Here is a 22,726-nt window from a genome sequence, read left to right on the forward strand (position 1 = left end):
CACCCGCATCCCAGAAGTGAGGGGATAGTGTGGTCTGGGATTATTTTAAAATGGCAGATAATCCCACACATGCTATCTGCTTGCACCACCGAGTGAAAACCAGCGGGGGCAAGGGAGTGAAATCTATGAGCACCACGGGGATGCTGATGCATCTCTGCAGGCACCATCCTTTTGCCCTTGCTCCTCCTCAGCCTGGCACCAGTGGGAGCGTGGCCAAAGGGAAGTCCCCCTCTTGCTCCAAAGCCCCCTTCCCCACAAAGCAGAGGCAGGCCATGCTGGAACAGTGGGGGAAAGGCAGGCACACAGAGGGGAGCATTCCCAAGGCGAGCGAGGCCACCCAAAGCATAGGGGAGATGCTTGCTGTGGATGGCCAGCCCTTCTCCTTTGTTAAGTGACCAGGGTTCAGGCAGCTCATGGCCCCTTTTTACAATGTGCCCACATGTACCACCTTCAGCGGGACTGTGGTGCCCTCCCTGTATGAGGCATGCAAGGAGTACTTGAGGAAGAAGCTTCCCAAGGCAGGTCTGCAGGTGGCCTTACACTTCACCTTGGACATCTGGAGCAGCTGGGGTGGAGATCATGCCTATTTTTCCCTCACAGGGCACTGGTGCAACCAGTCAGGCTGTCAGTGTGCAAGAGGCTCCTCGCCAAGGTGATGAGTCCCATGCAGCAACAGAGATCATGGGGGCCATGAACTGCATGGTGCAGGGGTGGCTCATTGGGCAGGGTGAGCTCACCCGTAGGTTCATGGCCACCAACAATAGGGCCAATATAGTCAAGACTGTCTGTGGTGCCAACTTTGCTGGCATCCAGTGTGTGACACACAAGCTGCACCTCATAGTGAGGGATGTCTTGGAGGGGAATAGGGCTGCCAGTGAGGGTGCTGTCACAACCAGCCACCTCATTTTGAAATGCAGGAAGGTGGTAGGCTACTTCCACCACAGCTTCAAGGAGGGCAAAATGCTGCGGAACAAACAGGCAGAGCTGAACATCCCACAACACAAAATCATGCAGGATGTGGAGACTCAGTGGAACTCCACTGATTTGATGCTTGAAAGGCTGGTGGAACAACAGAATGCCATCCATGAAATGGCCTTGCATGGGGAGATTGGGATCAGTGGCCCGGTTAACACAGCTGAGTGGGTTGCCATCACCCATATTTTGGTGGTCCTCAAGCCCTCCCGTGGCCACCAAAAGCCTCAGCAAATTCCTTTTGATGATAAGGCCTGAGAGACTGAAGACAGGTAGTTGGGTGTTATTGTATTTGATAAATTTTCAGTGTGCACTCATTCTGGTGCACAGTTGTTGCTTGGTGTCCCCTATGTATTTTCCATTAGGGCATTTGGTGCCCTGTTGGAGATATGTATTGTGAAGATATCTCCATACCAGAGACATTGTTGGCAGATTTTCCATGTCTTGTCATGGCATGGCCTGGATCCATTCAGTGTGTTTGGGCTTCTGGTGATGAGGTTAGCAAGGTTCAGTGCTTATTTGAATTTACAAACCACTTTTCACAGACGAGCCTATGAACTGCACTTCATCAACCTCCTAGGTACTGAAACTCACAGACTCAATAAAGACACTGGAGTTATGACACACTACTACCTGCCGGACATCTGAATCCCCAGGTAACTCTCCACTTTTACCTGCTACTTCCCCCTTCCCCTACCCCAACCTGTCTCTCACCCCCTGATGCCTCCATTTCCATTTTCGCTGACTGGCTTTCTTGTGTGCATTGCATGCCAGCCTCTGGCTTCTTTATTATACCTTCCATCTAGGAAGAGCGCACACACCAACTGTGGGTGCTTCCTCAGCCTGACGAAGGGTTTTCAGGCCCAAAGCTTGCTAAGATATATTTCTCCAACTATTCAGTTGGTCTACTAAAAAATATCAGATGGATCCAAATAACCTTGTTTGCCATGTCCTTAGACAAACACAGCTACAACTTACACCCCTAGCACCTGTCCCCAGTCAGCTGACCAGAAGGAGGCAGGGCCTTGGGCACATCTAAGCAGAGAGAGAGCTACTGTGCCTGCTGTTTTCATCCCCCTATGCCCTCACACTCACACGTCATGAGTTTTGCTCTGAACAGTTTGGGGTACAGTTTCCCAAAAACCCCTGCATCTATCTCCTTGAAATGTGACAGGTTTCATGGACTCAGAATGGGCTACCATACCTGCTGTTTTAATCGGAATCAGACAATAAATGACAAAGTTATAGGCATTTTCATGATTCCCCATTTAGCCTATGGGTGAAACATCGAAACATGTCGAAACAGCATCAAGACAGTGAAACAGTTTCGGTGAAATGAAACAGAACAGTGCTTCGAAATAGTGAAATGAAACACTGTCCCTTCAAAACAGTGAATCTGAAATTGAAACGAAACACTCATTTTGCACAGCCCTAGTGACAACCCATGAAGAGTTTAGTTGCAATGACTTGTCAATAGTACATAGGGTTACATAGGGTTACTTGTCAATAGTAACCCTGAGGCAGACACAGAGATAATTTTCCAGGGCAACATTCAACTCTCTCAATAATGAGCTCCTGCTTTCTTTTCTTGTATATACCCAGAAAGTCCTAACCTGAGCACTTTCAACTCTCTGTCTATCTTCCAATTCCCTTCAGTCTCAGCCTCTGCACCTATCGCATCCCAGTAGGTCATTATCTGATCTCTGCCCTACCATAAAGAGCATAGGAGAAAACTGGCCTCAGAGCCTTTGTGAGAATGGCCTAGTTCTGTAAGGATAACCTGAGATTGCATACTTCTGCCCACAGACTAAGGAAGCTGTTTGTCTAGATAGCCATGTGCGTGCCTACTCTGTGGATGTCTGAACTTCCAGTTTGCAGAACGTTCACTAAAACAGAACCTAGCTGTGACATAGGAATACTGTCCATTCAATAACAGTTCCTTAAGTAAAGATCAACCACAACATTCACTAAACATCTGGGATTAAATGCCTTGAAATCCCTAATTAAGGAAGTATGGCAGCACATTTAACTTACACATCTACTTTTGCTAATGTGTTCTGTAATATTTGCTTAACTGTTCCTTCCATTGTTCTTCCATCTCTCTGCCCTTGCTTTCCCTGTTACATTTTGGATAATTACCCAGCTGTTTATGGGCAGCAAAATGGGGTGCCACTCAGAAGCATTGTTTCAGTTATTTCCTCCCAGAAGATAAACAGGTGGACCTGTTATGAATACAAATAAAAGATGAACCCTTCAGGCATTCCTCCAGTGCCACTGAATTCAATCAAATTTGCCCAGATGAAGTGCAAGGGTTCTTCCATAACCTGGAGCCATGTGAGTGGCTTTGTGTGTTCTTTGTGCAGTTGGAATTTTTAGGTTAAATTCTGTTTGCCTTCCTCAGCCATTTTTTGCTAGGACTCTGTCTCTGTCACATCTCTGAATAAACATGAGAAGAAAAGTTTCTGCATTTTGAAAAGTGAGAGCTATTTAATCTGCATATCTAATTTTCCTAATATGTTCTTTGATCCCCTTACAGCTGAGTCAACTGAAGGCAGCCTTCAGCATGAGTACAAAGCAAGGCTTAAATGCATGTCTCTGGAACCAAAATAACTTGCTTTAATTGCTCTTCCACTATGGTCCTACAGCATAAGACATACTGCAGGTCAGGTGTGGGCAACTTGCAGCACATGTGCCACAAGCGGCACGAGCAGCTTCTGCATGTGGCACACAGTAGACTGGGGTGGGGACAGGCAGCACAGCTGCAAATAAGTCAGGAAGCAGAAGGCATAGCAGCAGATCAGGCAAGGAAAGGGAATCAGAGTGGTACTCAGAAAGTATGCAGGGTTAATTTGTGGCATGCCTGCCAAAAAGGCTGGCCCTCACTGCTGTAGCTTATTTGTACATTTGTTTGTATTGCTTATAATCAACAATGAAGCATTTGGAAATATCTTATAAAACCTTTTTCATGACTTCAGTTTATGCAGAGAAATCTCTATTTTTTAAGAGATGAGAACATATCTCTATGGCTCAATCTCTCATACACAGCATGCTAGATGAAAGAATTGTTCTTTGAAATTTCTACAGAAAAATCTTGAGCACACTAACAAAAAGTGAACACCTGTAAGAGACAGTATTGACTGTAGATAGCTTTTGAGAACAAGAAATGCTAAATTGTTGCAAAACATTAAAATAATTGTAATTCTAACAGGGGTAACATTATAAAACATCAGAAATAGTTGTTTTTCAAAGGAAACTAATTTCTCACAGACTTACAAAGAAGCCCTAATAATTCCACTAAACCAGAGAGCCAGTTATGAAGACAATGATCACCCAAGATAGCTAATTCTTTCAGAAAAGGCTTTCAGTTTTCATTAACTTATGTGTGAACAGGGAAGGGAACAGGAGTAAGAATAGAAGCAGCTTGTGCCCGCTTCCGTTCAATTAAGCGCTCCCATGTGGCCTTCTCCCGGACTAGGGATCATGTCTGTCCTGGGCTCGCGGGTGGACCCCACAGGCTACCCCTGCTGACGTCAGGGGGCCCCCTAAACTTCCCTGCCACGACTTGGGATGTTACCTCAGTGCAGGGGTTCCCCCTTGGGGCAGCCTCCAGGGTTGTCGTGCCTCCTGGCGGGCACTCACAGGGCTCCAACCTTCCCTACCCCCCAGCCACTTGCCACCTTGGGTTGCCGATCTTCGGGCCCCTTTTGGTGTCCTCAGCTCTTCCCCAACTCCTGCCCACAGCTCGCCTGCTGCATGCCTAGGTCTTCAGGCCCGGTATATGGTCTGCGAGGACCTCTGACCTGTTCCTTCCAATAAGGCTTCCTATCACTCTAAACTAATCACCCTGTGACGTTATGTGCCTATCCCACCACCGAGATAACCAAGGTTCCTAAACTAATGGGCCAGGAGGCCCGCAAGGTTGCCTCTGGCCTCTGGGCTGCGTGGTTCGCCCTGGGCTTGGGTTCCACCGCCCTGGTGGCTCACCCACTGGGGTGTTGAATCCCTGCCTCTTCCCAAGGCCGCTGTGGGCCATGAAGGTCCACTGTCCAACCCTGCTTTGGGTCTTCGTCCACCCTCTGGTGCGGCCCGACGAGGCCCCGTTGGATCCGCCCCTCTATTACCTCTTCTCCGGATCCTCGGTGGGTGCTGCCGCTGGATCCCCCGTCAGCGTTGCTCCCACCGTCACTGCTGTCTCTGCGGCTGACGGCGCCGCCGGCTCTCCAGCTGACTCTGCTGCCGACGTTACAACCAGCTTCCCTGCCGGCTCTGCTGTTAACGTTGCAGCCGGCTTCCCTGTCGGCTCTGCTACCGATTATGCAGCCGGCTTCCTTGCTGGCTCTGCCGTTGGCATCACTGCTGACTCTTTCGGAGCCTCTCCTAACTCCGCCCCTGGCTTTCCACGCTGCCGGGCGCGGCGGCTGATTCCCTCCGAGTGAGGGCTCTTCCCTCCAGCCTCCACACATCAGCCGCCCCTCTGTCTCGTCGGGGCCGCTTTTTATGTCTCCTGGGTGGCGTCTCCTGCCCACGCTGCTCGGCCGCAGCTGGACATACATGCGGCTAATCACTTTCACCGGTGGTTTCACTGCGCGCCCCTCCTCCGGCTCTTCGGGCTCTACGGGAGGTAAGTGGGGCTCTCTTTTGGCCTGGGGCCCTCCTGTCACCCCAGTTCCCTTGGGACACAGCTATATTCAACTCACAACCAAACCAAAAAAGACTACACTCTATATGGCAGACTTTACAATACATTAGGAAAAAACATAACTTGTTTCCCTTACCAAAGGATCTAGGCCCTGTATACATAACATAAAATAGAAGTATTGCATCTATTGTTGCATCTGGAGGAAATAAGAAAAAAAACCCATAATTTTCTGAGTGGGTGGGTTTTATTTTTCTGTCATTGTTTGCATGTCATCAGTCTGAAATCTCATAAAATGCTCATTACGCTATTCACAGTAAATTACTGCAGGGGGTGCCACATAACAATCCACCCCACTGATATCTTCATACAAAATTATAGCAGTGATGTCTATAGCTCACAGCTCACTAATATGTACAGATGATCAAAAGTGGTGTGATTTACTTAATTTAATTGTGTCATTTGATTAATTAAATTAATTTTAAATGTATTTTACACATATTTTTAATTTTTTAAAAAATTACAGAAATATTTTTAAATGTTTTATTATTTTATTCTTATTCTTTTCTTTCCTATCTTGATTCTTATTCTTATTTTTTATTTTCCTATTTCTATGTTATCAAGTTAACTTTATTTTGGGCATAAATCCATAGTTTTTTATGTCACTCAAACAATTAGCCCTACAAACAGGGTGCTTAAATTCTCCGAGCACTTATAATATAAGCACAAATCTGCACCCTGTAAATTATATAGAGTGTTGTGGTGCAATAATTGGAACGCCAACAATGCACTCCATGCATTATCTCACAAGGGGTCCCAATCCTGGAAGATGCCTGGAACCCCTCCTTCTGCACTCACATTCCTGCATTCACATTCCTGCACTGTTGGGGGCTATTGTGTTGTTCAATGTTTCCCTTCCATTCCCAGACACTGCTCACCACCTGTCTGAGTCCCACCTCCACCATCACCGCGGCCTCCCCCCACACCCCTCAACTAGAGGCAATATACTTATGAGACAAACAGAAGTGTTGAATGAATTTTTAAATGTTATTTATAGAAACACTCAACAGTAACTGCATTTAGCGTTGATCAATCACACCCTTTCCATCTGTACCAGCCAGAATAGGTGCAGCCAGGCAATTCTGTACATTGACTCCCTGATTAGTATTTGCATACTGATCATAGGAGACACCATGCCCTGCCTGCCCATGCCTCTGACCACTGCCTGTACTACTCCTGTACTACTCACTGAATACCTCCCCCCCCAGGTCTTGCAAATACTGTGGAGCATGCGGATTGCCAAAATGAATACCATTATGTTTTCTGGCTCCACATTGAGCCTGTGGTTCAGTGACCTCCATCATGCTGCTTTCAGATGGCCAAAGGTGCATTCAACAGTCATCCAGAATTTGCTGAGGAAGTAGTTGAATACTGTCTTTTGCCAGTCAGTAACTTGTCCTCCATATGGCTTCATAAGCCAGGGCAGGAGGGTGTAAGCTGCATCTGCTATGATAATCAGGGGCACAGCAACACTCTGGATCACTGCATCAGGGACCCCAGGCACATATTGTCCTTTCTCCATCATGCCAGGCAGCAACGAATTTTGAAGGACACACATATTATGCGTGCTGCCTGCCCAGCCTGTATAAATATTAGTGAACCATCTTCAATGATCAACTATGGCCTGGAGGATCACAGAGGCAAATCTTTTCCTGTTGGTGAATGACTGGCTACCCTGGTATGGGGATAGGACTGGGATGTGTATGCTGTCCAATGTACCCATGCAGTTAAGGAATCCTATGGCCTTGAAGTCTTCACAACTTCCCTAGGGTTTATTGAGGCAGATGAAGCTGTTTGCCATGATGTCCTGAAGCAGCTGGCATACCTCACATATCACCACCCCAGCTGTGTAGGGAGTCACACTGATCTGGTTCCTGACAAAGTGGAGGCTGGTACAGGTAGTCAGTGTCATGATGGGCATGGCCACCCACTTTTCTGGTGTGATGGGTTGACACATGACAGTGTCATGGCACTCAATGTGCAGTGATAGCAGTGAAACTGTGCAGAAATGTCTCCCTGTTCATGCAGAAGCTCTCAAGTCACTGTTGATCATCCCAAGTCAACAGTATGATGCGCTTCCACCAGTCATAGCTGTCCATGCGACTCAGACCCTTCGTTCATTTCTCTGTATGTTGATCCACAGAACCCAATCAGCCTCAAGATCCATAGATCAGTTCTCCAGCTCCAGCTCACAGCCCGTTGACTGGTATAGCAAGGCCTGAGAAGCTGATACCATGTGTTGCCACTTTTGTAGACAGTCCATCATAGCTTGCATTGCACTCAGTAGCAGTATCTGCATTATTGAGTGTCTCCATTCTCTGGTTGGACACCTTCAGGGCATGCAACAGCATCTGGTTCTCCTCGCAGATTCCATCAGGATTCATCAAAATCATGTTATTATGCAGGACACAACAGTTACTGTTTCTCTCAGAGCACCACCTGCTTGTGCTAAGGGGGTTGACGAGGTAGGGCTTTTTAATAGGGTCATTAGCATTATAAAAGCCCTGTTCCTTACATTTCAATTCCAACACACCTCAGGTTCCTATAACTTCTCCTTCTCTAAAAACTTGATGTGTCCCATAGGGAGGAAGGGGGGAGTTGGGCAGGCCTGGGGCTGGGGCTACTGCCCAGCTGGGTGGTGTGTGGGGCTTGGGGCCCAGGACAGCAATGTGCGGCCACAGGGCCCCTTCATGGAGCAGGATGGGGCCACAGGTGGCTTATTTTGGGGCAGAGGTGGGGCTAGCTCCTGACTGCTTCACGCAGTCCTGGAAGGGTAGGGGGGGGGCCCGTACTCTCCAGATCTGTGAATGGGGTGTTCAGGATAGGCTGCTCACTGCGGGCTTGAGCTCCCACCCTGCTGCCCTCCCCTGGGGCCTCTGCAGCCCAGCGTGTGTGACCCAGTGCTGCAGGAAACAGCAGAGCTACACAGGGATCTCCATACCGCTGTGAGCTCCGCACTGCCCTGGCAATGCATCCTCCATGTGTGGGGGCAGGGTAGAAAGCGGTATGGGGTTGTGCTACTCACTGCAGCCCCACATGCAGAGGACGTGTCACTAGGCCAGCACCAGGGCAGGGGGGACTTGCACCCCTCAGGTCTGTGCACGGGGTGAAGCAGGGCAGGTGCGTACTGCCAGCTGTGGGCTCAGGCTTCCACCCTGCTGCCCTCCCCTGGGACCTCTGTAGCCCAGTGGGTATGACCCAGCACTGCAGGACAGAGCTCAGACACACAGGAAAGCTGCTTACCACTGAGAGCTCTGTGCTGCCCTGGCGAGATGTCCTTCATGTGCAGGGCTGCAGTGACCAGCACAACCCTATGCCACTTCCCCTACTGCCCCTGTACCACAGAGGACACATCACCAGGGAATCATGAAGCTTGCAGCGGCAAGGATATCCCTGAACAGCTCCGTTGTTCCCTGCAGTGCTGGGTCACAGTGGCGGGGCTGCGGACGCCCCAGCGAGGGCAACAGGACAGGATCCCAAGCCTGCAGCAGGTAGCCTATCCTGCCCCCACCCCACACATAGATCCAGGGTAGCAAGCAGTGGAGGGGGGCAGGGGGAGAGGGCAGACCCGCCTCCACTGCGCCAGCCTCAGCCTCCTGCCAGGGCTAGGGGGCTGATACAGGTCCCTAGCCCCATAGCCCTGGCAGCTGGGGCCCCTTCTGGCAGGGCTGGGGTGGGAGACAGGGGGCACCAGCAGGGCCTGGGAACTGTGGGGGGGAGTGAGGGACACCAGCAAGGCTGTGGAGCTGGGGGGGGGGGGGTCTCAGCAGGTGAGGATGCCCTGGAGACCTCTGTCCCTGTGCATTCATGGCAATCCAATATCTCCATTAGCAACTGGAGGTATCTGTAATAGGCCATGTCACACATTCAGGTACGCTGTGACTGTGCTCTGGTGACATCCCTGCAGAAAGCAGCCCACAACATCTTTGCCTTGACACTAGACCGCCATCTTATTGTCCTCCTGCTCACCCATTCTCCTGGCAACATCAAGGTAGATGTGCCAATTGGCCTGCAGGCTGCAGATGAATTAGCACACGACCCCAGGGTCACCCAAAACCCATACCGGCTCTTTGTTTCGGCGAAAGTCCTATTGGACCTAGACCTATTCACCCCTGTCTGCTCCATTCTCCCCTGAATTTCAGACATCTTGGGTCAAAACAGGGTACCCTGGGGAGCTGTGAATTCAAATGATATGTCTTGAGGTGACAGGGCCAAGGGAGGTTTGCCTCCCTCCCACCCTGCCATTGCAGAGCAAAGTTTGGACATCAGATATTCTGGCACCAGGCAAGGTCAAGACAGGGAGGGGGGCTCTGCACCACTGGCGACTTTGTATCTTATGGGCATACTTGTTCTGGATGTCTTTTAGCTCTGCTAGGTCTTCTAACCCTGTGTATGCCCTGGCACAGCAATAGGCTACCCAATGTCCACGTACTGAGAGTTAGGCCTTTGATGGGTGCCCACAGGCTCCCTATCAGGGCATGGCACGACAGCAGGCTACCCAGTGACCCAGGTGTGAAGACACCACTTCCAGAGGGACATATTCTGAACTGCTGAGCAGTTCAGACATAGCTGCTGAGGGAATGAACGCTGCTAGAACTCGTTATTCATAAAGTTGACATGCTTAACACTCACACAGACTCAGAGAACTCAGTTTGTTAGGTTTACATAAAGCCAGTGACTGAATTAATGGCATTAGGGGGACAATTATGCTGCAGCCAACTGAAAAAGGATGCTTTAGAGGTGCAGGTTGAGGGGAACAGGGGTTCCTCATGGCTATTGTTGGGCAAAGTCTGGGGATTATTTCTGGGCACACAACCCCTATGCTCTGGGATTGTTGCAAGTTTTGGTATCAGTCAGTGGCGTTCACCAGGGGTCCCACCTGGCCTGCCAAGGGTCTCCTAAAACATTCACTACACTCAAAAACCTGCAAATTATAGTGAAACTTGGTGTACAAGGGGGCTTACCACACAAAAATTGTAGCGACACCTTAACCACAAAGGAGCTCACCACACGTCATTCAATGAATTACCATGTACACGTGACAGATTAATGACTGCACTGTTCCAAGTTGCATCATCGTAAACTAAACTACATTGGGATGGGGGTTAGTTTATGATGACGCAAAGTCATTTAAATTGCCCCAAACTCACGTATGTGTAAAGTGGGATGCCATTAAGCCACACAAAAGGGCAAGTTTCGTCACATGTACAAGAACCCTTATATTTTCATTCCAATACTTTGGATAAATTCCTTCTAAAATAATTATATTAAAATTATGGTCAGAATGGGGCACTATTAGTTAAGGAATTGAAGATTTCCAGGGGGAGAAAATCAAGGCCAGGGGCCTTTCCATTTCTGAGTAAAGGTATATATGATCTTACTTGAGATTCAGAGGTGAGATAATGATCTCTTTGTAGCTTAACAGATAACATTTCCTTCCCAACTACCATTTCCTTCCCTATCAGCAGTTAAATTATTATACTTGTTTTTAAAAAAACAAGACCCATGTATCTTTAGGGTCTTGATACACATCAGGAATTACACTAAAATGTTTTGTCCCTTTGGCTATAATTTACCAAAAACTTTGATTATCATCATTTTTCCCTGCACCTCCCATAGTTCCTCCCATAGCCTCATTTGATATTGTTTTTTGTTTTTTTCTTATTTATCAATTTGGTAGATTGCTTTAATCTTCTTGATCTATTGGAAATTAACACAGTCATTTTTAGACTTGTGTTGCTCCAAGGCATCTCTTAAATCATCTTTAGCTTGAGAGCAGTCCTCATTAAACCAGGTTTTGTGCCCCTGATAGTGCTTAATTCTAGCAAAAGTACTCTCTTTTGTAAGGGCATTTTCCAACTATTGGACAACTACTTCATATTGTGTTATTGCTTCTTGGGGTTCTTGTACTTTGAGAATATAAGATAAGTGGCCTGAGACTACTGCTAATAACTTTAGAAGTGAAGTAGTCTTGGAGTGTTTTTGTAGCCACAGTTATCCAGGAAGCAAGGAGTTTTTGTGAAATGCTTCTCATATAAGCAGCAAGGAATTTTTGTGATATCTTTTAAAGGACCAAATATATAGTTAGAAGAGCTGCTGGACAAGCTGAATCAAGTGCCCTTTCGTAGATATAAAGGGATTTGATGCCCAAAAGCTTCTTCAACAACTCTCCCAACTTTACAGCTAGTCCATCAGAAATATCACAAAAACTTCTTTCCTTCAGAAGTGAAAACTTTTGAGAAGCATTCACCAAAGGTGATTAGGGCATGTAAACCTACAGTTGAATCAATCAGTTAAATTAATTTCCCTTAATATTTAAATTGTTCCTTATACTAATGATAAAGATTATATAAGAAATACTGAAAATACTGAACTGGCACCTTAAGTGCAGGCAGTTTCCAGAAATGGTTAAACAGTCCCTCAAGGCAAAGATGTTACAATATACGTGCAGCAAATAAGAAAATTCACATGCTTGTCTTCAAAACTTCTAGAGTCGCTTAACAGAATGAGGTTTAACTAGGACCAGGCTGGCCATTTCTTCCATCTAGGCTAAATTCCAGCTGTGTTACTGTCAACTCTCATCTTTTATAAGGCTGTCTCTCAAAAGACATCTTTGCAACTACCTCAATGGTACAGGATTGTTATAGAGCAGGGGTGGGAAATTATTTTGGGTGGAGGGCCGCTTACTGAGTTTTGGTAAGCCATCGGAGCCACATGACAGGCAGCTGGGGACAGATAAATATTAATTTTCTAAAATTTTTAGGGGCCCCATGGGCTGGATAGAATGGCCTGGCAGGCCACATCTGGCCTGCAGGCCGCATTTTGCCCACCCCTGTTATAGAGGGTTTCATCCAAAATCCATTGCATGGAGGTTTTGAATCAGACTCAATCAGCATAGTTTTGCCAACTGCATTTATATGATCACAATGCGAATAAATGCTCATAGCAAAAAGCATGCGAAAACCTGACAAATATGTCTGTATGCAACAAAAACCAGAGAAACACCACGTGTATTTTTACTCCAAAGCCCAAAACAAACTGTATTCCTACAGAACTTCATTAATTCTATGGTATCTACTGATCTTGGACTTTTACACTCAAAGGTCTCAACAACTACATTTCAGTGGTTTCCATTATATTAGAAATACTTATACACAATATCTTAACTTAGGGCTGGATTTTCAAAGGTATGTAGGCATCCTAAGATGCAGAGAGGTGCTTAGTGAGATTTATTAAATTCTCTGAGTTGAGATAGGTACCTAACTCCCATTGAAAGCAATGCAAATCATTATTCTTTACATTTATCTTTTTAATACAAACTTTAGAAACCTCAACTAATTTGAAGAACTTGGCATAATATTCTTCATATCTGTTTAGCCAATTATCATGCTGTTGAAAAATATATAGATCTTTTAAAAAGTCCACATGGAACTGTTTTTCTGCTAAGTATATATCCAATGCATGTCTTAAATGGACAAAATTCTCCCATGCCGTTTTAAATCAGGAAAATAATTCTGATCTAACTAGAGCTTCTGTTTTCTACAGTTTCAAACTTGTACACCTGATTACCACTTCCGTATCCTTTCTTTGTTTCCTTCTTTCTTATTTTTTTTGCATCTGCAGCAGGGCTGGTATATTAAAGCTCACGAGCCAGATCCGGCCTGTACATAGGTATGATCTGGCCCAAGAAGATCTGATTTGTCACACTGGATTGCTCTGACAGAGATAGAATGTGCCACGTATTCCCTCCACAGCACTCTCCTTCCACTGCTATTCTTCCATGTCTGCCCTTATTGTCACTGCAGAGGGATCTGGGATCAGTGGGGAGAGTAAGAACAGGCAGCTGGCTGCTCCAAGACTTGTGGCCTGCAGCAGGGGGCCAGGTTGTGAAAGACATCCCACACCAGCAAAAGATTGCCTATCCCTTAAAGTAATCTTAAAAAGAGAACAGTTGCAATGAATTAGAGGCTCAGCTCCTATGGCAGTCAAGCATTATAGATGAAGAGGGTTTCAGCAATACACTTCTAGCCATGTCCCCAGCCTTCCTATAACAGTAGTTGGCAGCTTGAAGATGTAGCAGCTATTGTAATTGGAGTGGGGGCCCTTGAAAGAGTGAAAAAACAAATACTCATTTTTTGCTGAAAACCAATTTTTGTATCTTTTCAGTTGGAGAGAAATCTCTGCTGAGAGCCACAGTTAAAGAAAACACTGCAAACACACATTTTGAAGACAAAATTGACAACCTTTAGCCTCTCAAGCCTCTTTGTGCTATGTTTAGAGAGATCAGAGAATCCATGAACTTGTCATTTCCCCCTGCACTTTTTATGGTTCTTCCTTGTGTGCATACATGCTCCAGCACTTCAGTGAAGGAAGGTTTAGGAAACACTTGTGATCTCAGTTGTAAGTTATCAATTCTTGAAGTTGCTGGTACCAATGGTTTCTATTGTGATAGTGTGTAAGGGTCCTAATCAAAATTAGAGTGCCAGTGTGCTGAGCTCTGTACAACCACAGATGAGAGAGAACTTCTGCTAACAGAGCTAACAGTTTAAAAGATACACAATAGGTAGAAGGCAAAGGGCAAGGGTAATACACAAGAAAATGAATATGTTGAAAAACTGACAGAGCTTCATTTTTTTTCTTTCTTTTTTTCTTTTTTCTTTTTAATAGAAAGAAGAGAAACAATGAGGAATGATAGGAATATAATGTCATAGAAAAGTAGGTCTGGGAGGGAACTCAAGAGGTGATCTAGTTCAACTCCCTGCTCAAGGCAGGATCATCTCTATCTAAACCATATACCACACAATGCCTAAAACAGCAAGAACCCTAAGTTTCCACAGGTAAAGCAGAGGAACAAGAGCACTGCCAATGTCCTGACACTGCAAAGTCAAGTACTGTGTTAAAATGCACTTGAGAAATCCAAGGAAGAGGACCAATTCCCTCTCTTTTCCTCCCATTTCTCTCCCTACATTCCTTCTCCCTGCAAAAAAACCCCTCACACACTGCAGAGGAATGTCAAAAAGAACAAAACAAAACCCCACAGTCCATGCTGATCCGATCATGGGGTCAAATTCCTTCCTGGTCTGTAATGTGGCAGGCAATTGGTCTGACCCTGGGAAGAGATGGCATCTACCTCACACACAAAGGTAAGACCCCGTTCTCAACCAGGATGGCAAATCTTCTAGATAGGGCTTTAAATGAAGATCACCAGGGATGGGGAAACAATAACTGGAGCATGCCCAGGAACCAGTGCACAAGAAAGCCCCAAAGTTGGGGACAATAGGAGAGCCACTTTTTCAAGAGCTGAGGGAATGGTTCTTTCTCAGAGTAACAGGAAATTGAAGGTCTCAATTGGAGGACTTAGGCGCCTGGAACATGGGGAACAAGCAGGAGGAGCTAGCCCTCCTACTCTCCAGTGGATATTATGATCTAATAGGGATTATGGAGACCTGGTTAGATTCCTCACATGATTGGAACGTAGCCATAGAGGGCTACACCCTGCATAGAAGGGGCTGAGTAGGGAAGAAAGTTGGAGGTGTAGCTCTGTCTGTAAGGGAGCAGTACACCTCCTTGGAGTCCAACACTGGCTCCAAAGAAGAGTGGCTCGAAACACTCTGGGTCAAACTACGGTAGGGAGGGGGGAGGAGGGGCAGTGAGAGAGACCTAACTGTATGTGTATACTACAGACCACCAAACAAGGGGGAGGAGCTCACTCTGGAGTTCTCTTGAGAACTGGCAGAGGTCATGCATGCATAGGACATGGTCATCATGGGTGACTTTAACTACCCAGACATCTCTTGGGAGGAACACTCGGCTAAGTCAGACTGATCATGTTGCTTCCTGACCTGTATCGAAGAGTTCTACCTGACTCAGGAAGTGCATGGGCCGACCAGAGGTAATGGTCTCCTAGACTTGGTCTTCGCCAAAGAAGACAATCTGGTGAGGGACTTGAATATAAAGGGTAGCCAGGACAACAGCAGCCATGAAACCATCACATTCACTGTCCATCACAAGGCAGACAAATCAGCTAGCAGTGCTGAAGTTCTGAACTTAAAAAAAGTGAATTTCAACAGGCTCAGAGCAATAGTAGGGGAAGCCCTGTGGGACCAGGGACCAAAAGTGAAAGGAGTGCATGAAGAGTGGTCATTCCGCAAGGACACAATCCTCAAAACACAAAAGAAGTTCATTCCCATGCAGAGGAAAGGTAGCAGAAGGGCTGGTTAGCCCTCTTGGCTTAATAGGGATGTCATGGTCCTCTTGAAAAAGAAGAAAGAGACATACAAACAATGGAAGCTTGTGACAGTCCCCAAGGAGGACTATACAACAATGGCCCACACTTGTAGGGAGCAAATTAGAAAGGCTGAGGCAGCAAATTAATTTAAACTAGCAACAGAAATCAAGGACAATAAGAAGTCCTTCTTTAGGTATATAGGGAACAGGAGGAAAACAAATTAACAGTTCAGGAAAGCTGGTTACTGACACTCAGAAGAAAAGTGAACTCCTGAATGACTACTTTGTTTGGTATTTCACCTGACTAAGGGGAAAATCATACTAGATAAGGTTCAGAATGGGCATGGTGGTAATGACTGCCTTCCTACTGTTGACATTGAGCTGGTGCATGATTGATTAGAATAGTTAGACATTTATAACTCAGCAAGGCCGAATGAACTTCATCTGAGAGCACTGAAGGAGCTGGCTGAAGTCATCATGGGACCTCTGGTGAAACTCTTCCAAAACTCGTGGCACTCGGGGAAGGTCCCTGAAGACTGGCAGAGGGCCAATGTTGTGCCCATCTTCAAGAAGAGGAGGAGAGAGAACTTGGGTGACTATAGGCCAATTAACCTAATTTCTATCCCAGGGAAAATCCTGGAAAAATTCATCAAGGAGCCTATGTGCAATACGCTTGCAGGAGATACGATTCTGAATGACAGCCAGCGTGGCTTTATTGCGGGCCGGTCTTGTCTTACCAACCTCATCTCCTTCTACGACCAGGTAACTCACCACCTGGACAAGAGAGAGGTCAAAATTATATACCTAGACTTCCAAAAGGCCTTTGATCTGGTATGCCATGCTCTTCTCAAGGGAAAACTGGAGGATTGCAGGCTTAACTGCTTGACAGTTAGGCTGGGTAGAACCCAAAGCATTCTAATGAATGGATCTGTGTTGTCTTGGTGAGAAGTGGCTAGTGGTATCCCTCAGCGGTCCGTGCTTGGTCCAAGGCTTTTCAACATCTTTATCAATGATTTGGATATGGGGGTGAAGACATCACTGGCCAAGTTTGTGGATGACACCAAGTTATGAGACAGCATGGTCAAGCTTGAAAACAGGCTGCAGATATAGGTGGACCTAGACAGGCTGGCAAATTGGGTAGGTCGGAACCAGATGAAGTTCAAAACTGAGAAGTGTAAAGTGCTCCATTTGGGGATGAACAATCCCCAATGTACTTACAGGCTCAGTGGTGCCAAACTGACTAGCACCATGACTGAAAGGGACCTAGGGGTAATAATAGACCATAATATGAACACGAGCTATCAGTGCGATGCTGTAGCCAGCAGGGCAAACAATACTCTGGCATGCATTAACCGATGCACCTCATGCAAAATCAAGGGAATAATTCTTCTGCTTTACTCAGGACTGGGGAGACCGCAGCTGAAGTACTGTATACAGTTCTGGGTGCTGCGCTTCAACATGGACATGGGAATGCTTAACAGATTCCAGAGAAGAATCAACCGTATAATCAAAGATTTGCAAGGCAAGCCATGTGAGGAAAGGCTGAGGGACTTGGGCTTCTTCAGCCTAAAAAAGAGAAGGCTTGGAAGGGACTTGGTAGCAGCTTACCACTACATCAGGGGAATACATCAAGGGCTCGGTGAACAACTGCTCACCAGGGCATCCTTGGGGGAAAACAGGAGCAATGACCACAAACTCCTGGAAGACCATTTCAGGCTTAACTCTAGGAGAAAATTCTTCACAGTCAGGGTGTCCAGACTGTGGAATAAACTCCCTCCAGAGGTAGTGCAATCACCTACCCTGGAAATCTTCAAGATGGGACTGGACAGTCACCTCACTGGGGTCATATGACCCCCAGTTGTCTTTCCTGGCTAGTGCAGGGGAGCTGGACCCAATGATCTTGTGAGGTCCCTTCCAGTCCCTTACAATCTATGAGTCTATGACCCTGAACAGGGGAGAAGGATACTCTAAACAGGCACCTCCAGGTTTTTCAGTCCCAATGGAGCATTGGGTCACCCCAGTCAAAATCCTACAACCAATGTTTTTTTGAGAAAGGCAGACAGGAAAAAGAAAAACCTGACATCTGTAGCAACAGTAGGAGACAGAAGGGGAAAAGATTCTTTCTTGGCATCAAGTTGCAACCGGAAAAGCCTAGAAACATGTGAAAACCAAACCATCTCCACTGAAATACTGGAGGCTGCAAACACAACACTACACATCATGGGTCCTATCTGAAAACCCAAAACTCCCCTTTCTGTCATCCTATCTCCTTCATGAATTTATCCCAACTCCTTTAATCTTCTTTCATAACCATAAACTCTGCTTCATTCTCTTCTCCTGGGCAAGGTCCTCTCTAATTCTCACTTAGAGTGAACTCTGGGTTGCAGAGTTCTTTGTGTGGTCTCCATGTAATGCATGTATATGACTGTCCTGGGCTTCCCACTGTTTCTCTTCACAGGTAATTATCAACAGAGAGTCAGTAGGAAAAGAAAAGGAGGTGAAGGACTTTTCCTTACCAAATCAACATAGTTAGGAAGCAAAATTTTGTTAGGATTACAATACTGAGTTGTAGGTAGAAAATTGGAAGAAAATATAAAATCTGCCTGGACATGTCAGGGTGTCTTTACCCTGCATAAGCAGCAGCATATAGGAATGTATAAAGGTATTTAGAGAAAAGTTCACTGGTGGATTGTAAAAGCTGAGACTATTGCTAAAGCGAGGCCAAAGGTCAATAGAATCCTAATGTGCTTTAAAAGGGTGGTAGAATGGGATTAAATAATGTGAGGATCTAAAATGTAAAAGTCACAAAGGGTCAAATTGTCACCCCACTGGTGTCAATGGAAAAATTTCCACTGACTTCAAATGGGTAAATTTTAACCGAAGTGTATATCTGATGTGGAGGTAAAGAGGGAGGCACTAGAGGACAGAATTACAGAAAGAAATATACCAAGATGTTTCTAGTAGCAGAAATGTGAAGAAATTTGAGGAGTATAAGGTGACAGTGGTCAAAGGCACGGAGAGGAAATTTTAGAAAGCCAAAGGATAGTTTGGAACAGAGCTTTAGTTTAGTTTGGAGAGAAAAGACCACAACTGTGGAGGAAACAGTAGTAAGACTGAGGTACAGACCAAAAAAATGCATGTGTGGGTCTGAGAGGACAGAGTTAAATAACACCCAGTTTGCAGGTCTAATTGACTCTGAAGACAGAGGTGTCATTCACAGTGACAGGAAAAAGGGGCCAGTGTCAGGAAAATGATCCAGGACAGAAAAGTGTGGAGCTCAAAAAGCAACTGAGACAGAACTAAAAAAAATTGCAAATGGTGATTGAGGTTGCAGATGTAGGATTCAATGAGGGAGAATAAAAGGTAGGCAGATGGCATCATTAAATGGAAGAAAGCATGAACTAGTAAGGAAGAAAGTCAGGGTGGTCATGAGATTTTCTACAGGAACATTCAATAGCATGAGAAAAAGAGCTGAGAAAGCAAAATCAGTGAAGCCATACCAATTTATTTGAGTTGAGAATCTAGCTCTACATGTCTGTTTGAGCATTACTACATGCCCTGATCCTACAGTTCATGAGGAACTCCTCAGAGTTTGAAGTAGATGGTCCAGGACTGTCAACACTTAGAGATTTCATGCATACTTGGAGGTGTACAATATAGGGGTAAAAACATTGCCAAAATACATTCATATAAGGATCATTAAGAAACATGCCATTCTTCATTCATGGAAATACCTGTATGTGATGCATAAGTGCTGCCAGTGGGTGTGGGGCACAACTCTATTGCAGTGAAGGGTACAACTCTGTGCCACCACTGCAACTGCCACTGCTGCTGAGTACTGGCTTTAGCACCCCTTGGGGCTCCCCCCTGCCATTGGTGCAGAAATCTGAGGAGACACATGATCTGCCCGCCAACCCTCCTTCATTCTTGCCATTGGAAATAAGCTACATAAGGATACAATGGGAGTAATTTTGAAAATCCTACCCATTGCTCCTGGAAGAAGGAACACATGCTGATGCTCTTATTTTGTGTTATACAATATGAATGCATTGCAAGTGTTTTCTGTGTGTGAACTATGGAATTAGGTCACCTTTATATATTACTACCTGATGGTGCATACAGACAAAAGTCAGAAAAATCAGGTAATAGTACAAAGCTATTAAACAGCAAAAGGATGTAAGAGCCAATGAGTTAATTCCAAATGCCCTTTATCAGGCATTTAGAAAGTATTCATCACCATAACATCCAGCCATTAGCTGGATACTTTGAAGAATGCATACTTTTGGGGGATACAACTCAAATATTCCCTATGCCATCTAGTTGGAGAAGCATAAATAGCATAATTATTTTGCCTATCAGCATCCTTATTTATGGTCACTATAATTCCTAACAGAAAGCTGAATAAAACACTAGACTTGATCAATAATTAACAATAGCAAGAATAAAAGGCATCTTATTGTAAATTATAATTGAACTATAGAAATTACTTGAATTGTTCTATGTGTTGAATAATATTAAATGCCAGTTAGGAGAAATAAGACTGACAAACAGAGACCTACCTCCCACCTCTAACCCCACATTAACCAAAATAGTAATGCCTGGTTAAATTTGATAGAAAATAGATGATAAAAATACAAGAAAATTACATGCACACAATGCTATTTATAAATAAAAAATATACCGTAACAAAGAAATCTATAACAGCTATTGTTTTCCATTATTTGAAGAGATACTAACTTTGACTTCAGTAGGAAAGCCCTTGGAAGTTTTCACTTTTGGAATATATATTTGTACTTTAAATGTAATTAGTTGTCTATTTACTAGGGTTTTCATGTGGTAAACATTATTTCAGGTCAGTTCAGCAAGTACCAATCAAAGAAAAGATCCATCTTCAGACCAGCCTATATTTTGGCCTTTCCCAGTTATAAAAGAGAATTAACACGTGCAACATTTTACTGCTAGCAGCTGCAACATACCTGGGTTATGCAGATTAATGACATTTATTTCATGCATATTGTCTTGCATAACTTATTTTTAATGAGCTGGTGGATCAATTACTCTTCCATGTTAAAAACTGCCTACATGGACCCATGAAAAATCTAAAATTAGGCAGCTAACGTTAAAATTATACATCAACTATCTTAGGAATCTCATTAGATTGTATGCAGATAAACCAAGTCCTCTTGAATGATATCTGTGCCCCCTCATAGTGGAGTGAGTTGGCCTGTTTCTGAAGAATCTGAACTTTGATTTTCAATAATTTAATTTTTTGTCTTTGTAAATTAAAAGTGGAAGTTAAAAAGTTAAGTGACAGTGAATTGTTCTTATTTTGGCCTAGGTTTTCAAGTTTGTAATCCAAGAGAGAGTTTTACTTGAGAAAAGAAAGTAGTTCTGATGCTATCACCTAAAGCAAAACATCAATAGGAAAAATAAAAAGTACAAAACATGTACATAATTATTTATTTATTACTAACCTGGTATAGGCTGAGGTGTTAACACCACTGTGGGAAGAGGCCTTGAGGCAGTAGCTGGCCTAGATATAGCCATAGCTACTTGATTTGTCATCAAAAGAGGTTTCTCATGTCCCCGGAAGATTCTTGATTCCTCAGGATGTATCCATGCTGAATCCAGAGCAAATGCATTATTTAAATATATCTGCCCAGGATAAATGAGAAAAAGAGTTCAAGTTGAAGATAATATTATTGAATTTATTAGGACACAAGATCTTGAACACTAAGATGAGGGATACATAGTTTGAATAATGAGCTGGCATATGTGGTAAGATTGTAAATTTTGTGTGCTGGCTGTTATCTGATCCCTAAGATAACAGATTTAATACATATCCTAATATAAAATATGAGACATTAAATATCCCAAACTAAACGCTCGAGTCAATCGGGCTCCAGATACTATCAGAACAAAGTTACCCCACTACACTTGGTTATTTAATTTTTTTCAAAAAGGGTGTTGGAAACAAGGGAAAAGATCTAATTTATACTTACTTGCAGGCCCAAGTTTATAGAGGTGTCATTGTAGGACCAAGGTTAAAAATAATTAGTATGAAATATTGGCCCAACTGAAGCTGTGGGCAAACTTCCACTGAGTCCATTGAACAAAAGTATTTTACTCCAGGTAATAGAGAAGTGGCAAGAGTAAGCTCAATATGAAAACCAATCAAAGCCATGGTTTTGTGGTAAGAATAAACTATTTTATTTGATTTAATACAAGTAAATTTTAAGGATATTTTAGTCCTTTTCAGTCTTTCAGAGAATTGCTGATTTATGTCTACAAAAATAGCCTGCTTATTGATTATTCTTTATAGCAATCTTCTTTTTTCTTCAGGATATTTGCTTAACAGATTGCTGACCTTGCTCATCCCTTCATAACCTACTGAAACCATATTTTTTTCCTGGGTTTATAGTAACATCTTAATATTCAAATAAATCTCAAACTAAGGGCAAACTTACCTTGCAGTTTGGTAGCCTCTTATCTATCCAACTTTTCCCAGCATGAGGTGGAACAGTCGATGTGTATACATGTGGGAAAATAGGAACAAATTCCACACTAGAAGAAGGGGAAAATCCTATGACTGGAGAATGAGATCCAAACATCCACTTTAAAAAACAGAAAGTTAAAAATAAATCAATTAATAATATTCTACAATAAGTCAACTGTTATACACATATATTAAGAAATGTTTAAAAGGTAGATACTAAATTTCAAACAAATGCTATCTTTTTAATCCATCAAGCAATTTCTGTTTAGGCATTTTTATAATCAGTCCCCTGTGTATTGTGTGCCACTGGGGAACTAATCTGTTTTAGATATCTA

General features: G+C 44.4%; 1 protein-coding gene across 1 annotated transcript in view; it reads right to left on the minus strand.

Annotated features, from left to right (window-relative positions):
* TCERG1L (transcription elongation regulator 1 like) overlaps positions 1–22,506 on the minus strand; it is a 233,753-nt gene extending 211,247 nt beyond the window's left edge. Inside the window, exons 1-2 of the mRNA XM_025206707.1 lie at positions 22,363–22,506; positions 21,370–21,550 (exon numbers count right to left, since the gene is read on the minus strand). Coding sequence (XP_025062492.1) covers positions 21,370–21,550; positions 22,363–22,506 — 325 coding nt within the window. The remainder of the gene's footprint in view (positions 1–21,369; positions 21,551–22,362) is intronic.
* Positions 22,507–22,726: the final 220 nt, after the last annotated feature.

This window comes from Alligator sinensis, unplaced genomic scaffold (genome assembly GCF_000455745.1).
Source record: "Alligator sinensis unplaced genomic scaffold, ASM45574v1 scaffold1055_1, whole genome shotgun sequence".
Lineage (NCBI taxonomy): Eukaryota > Metazoa > Chordata > Crocodylia > Alligatoridae > Alligator > Alligator sinensis.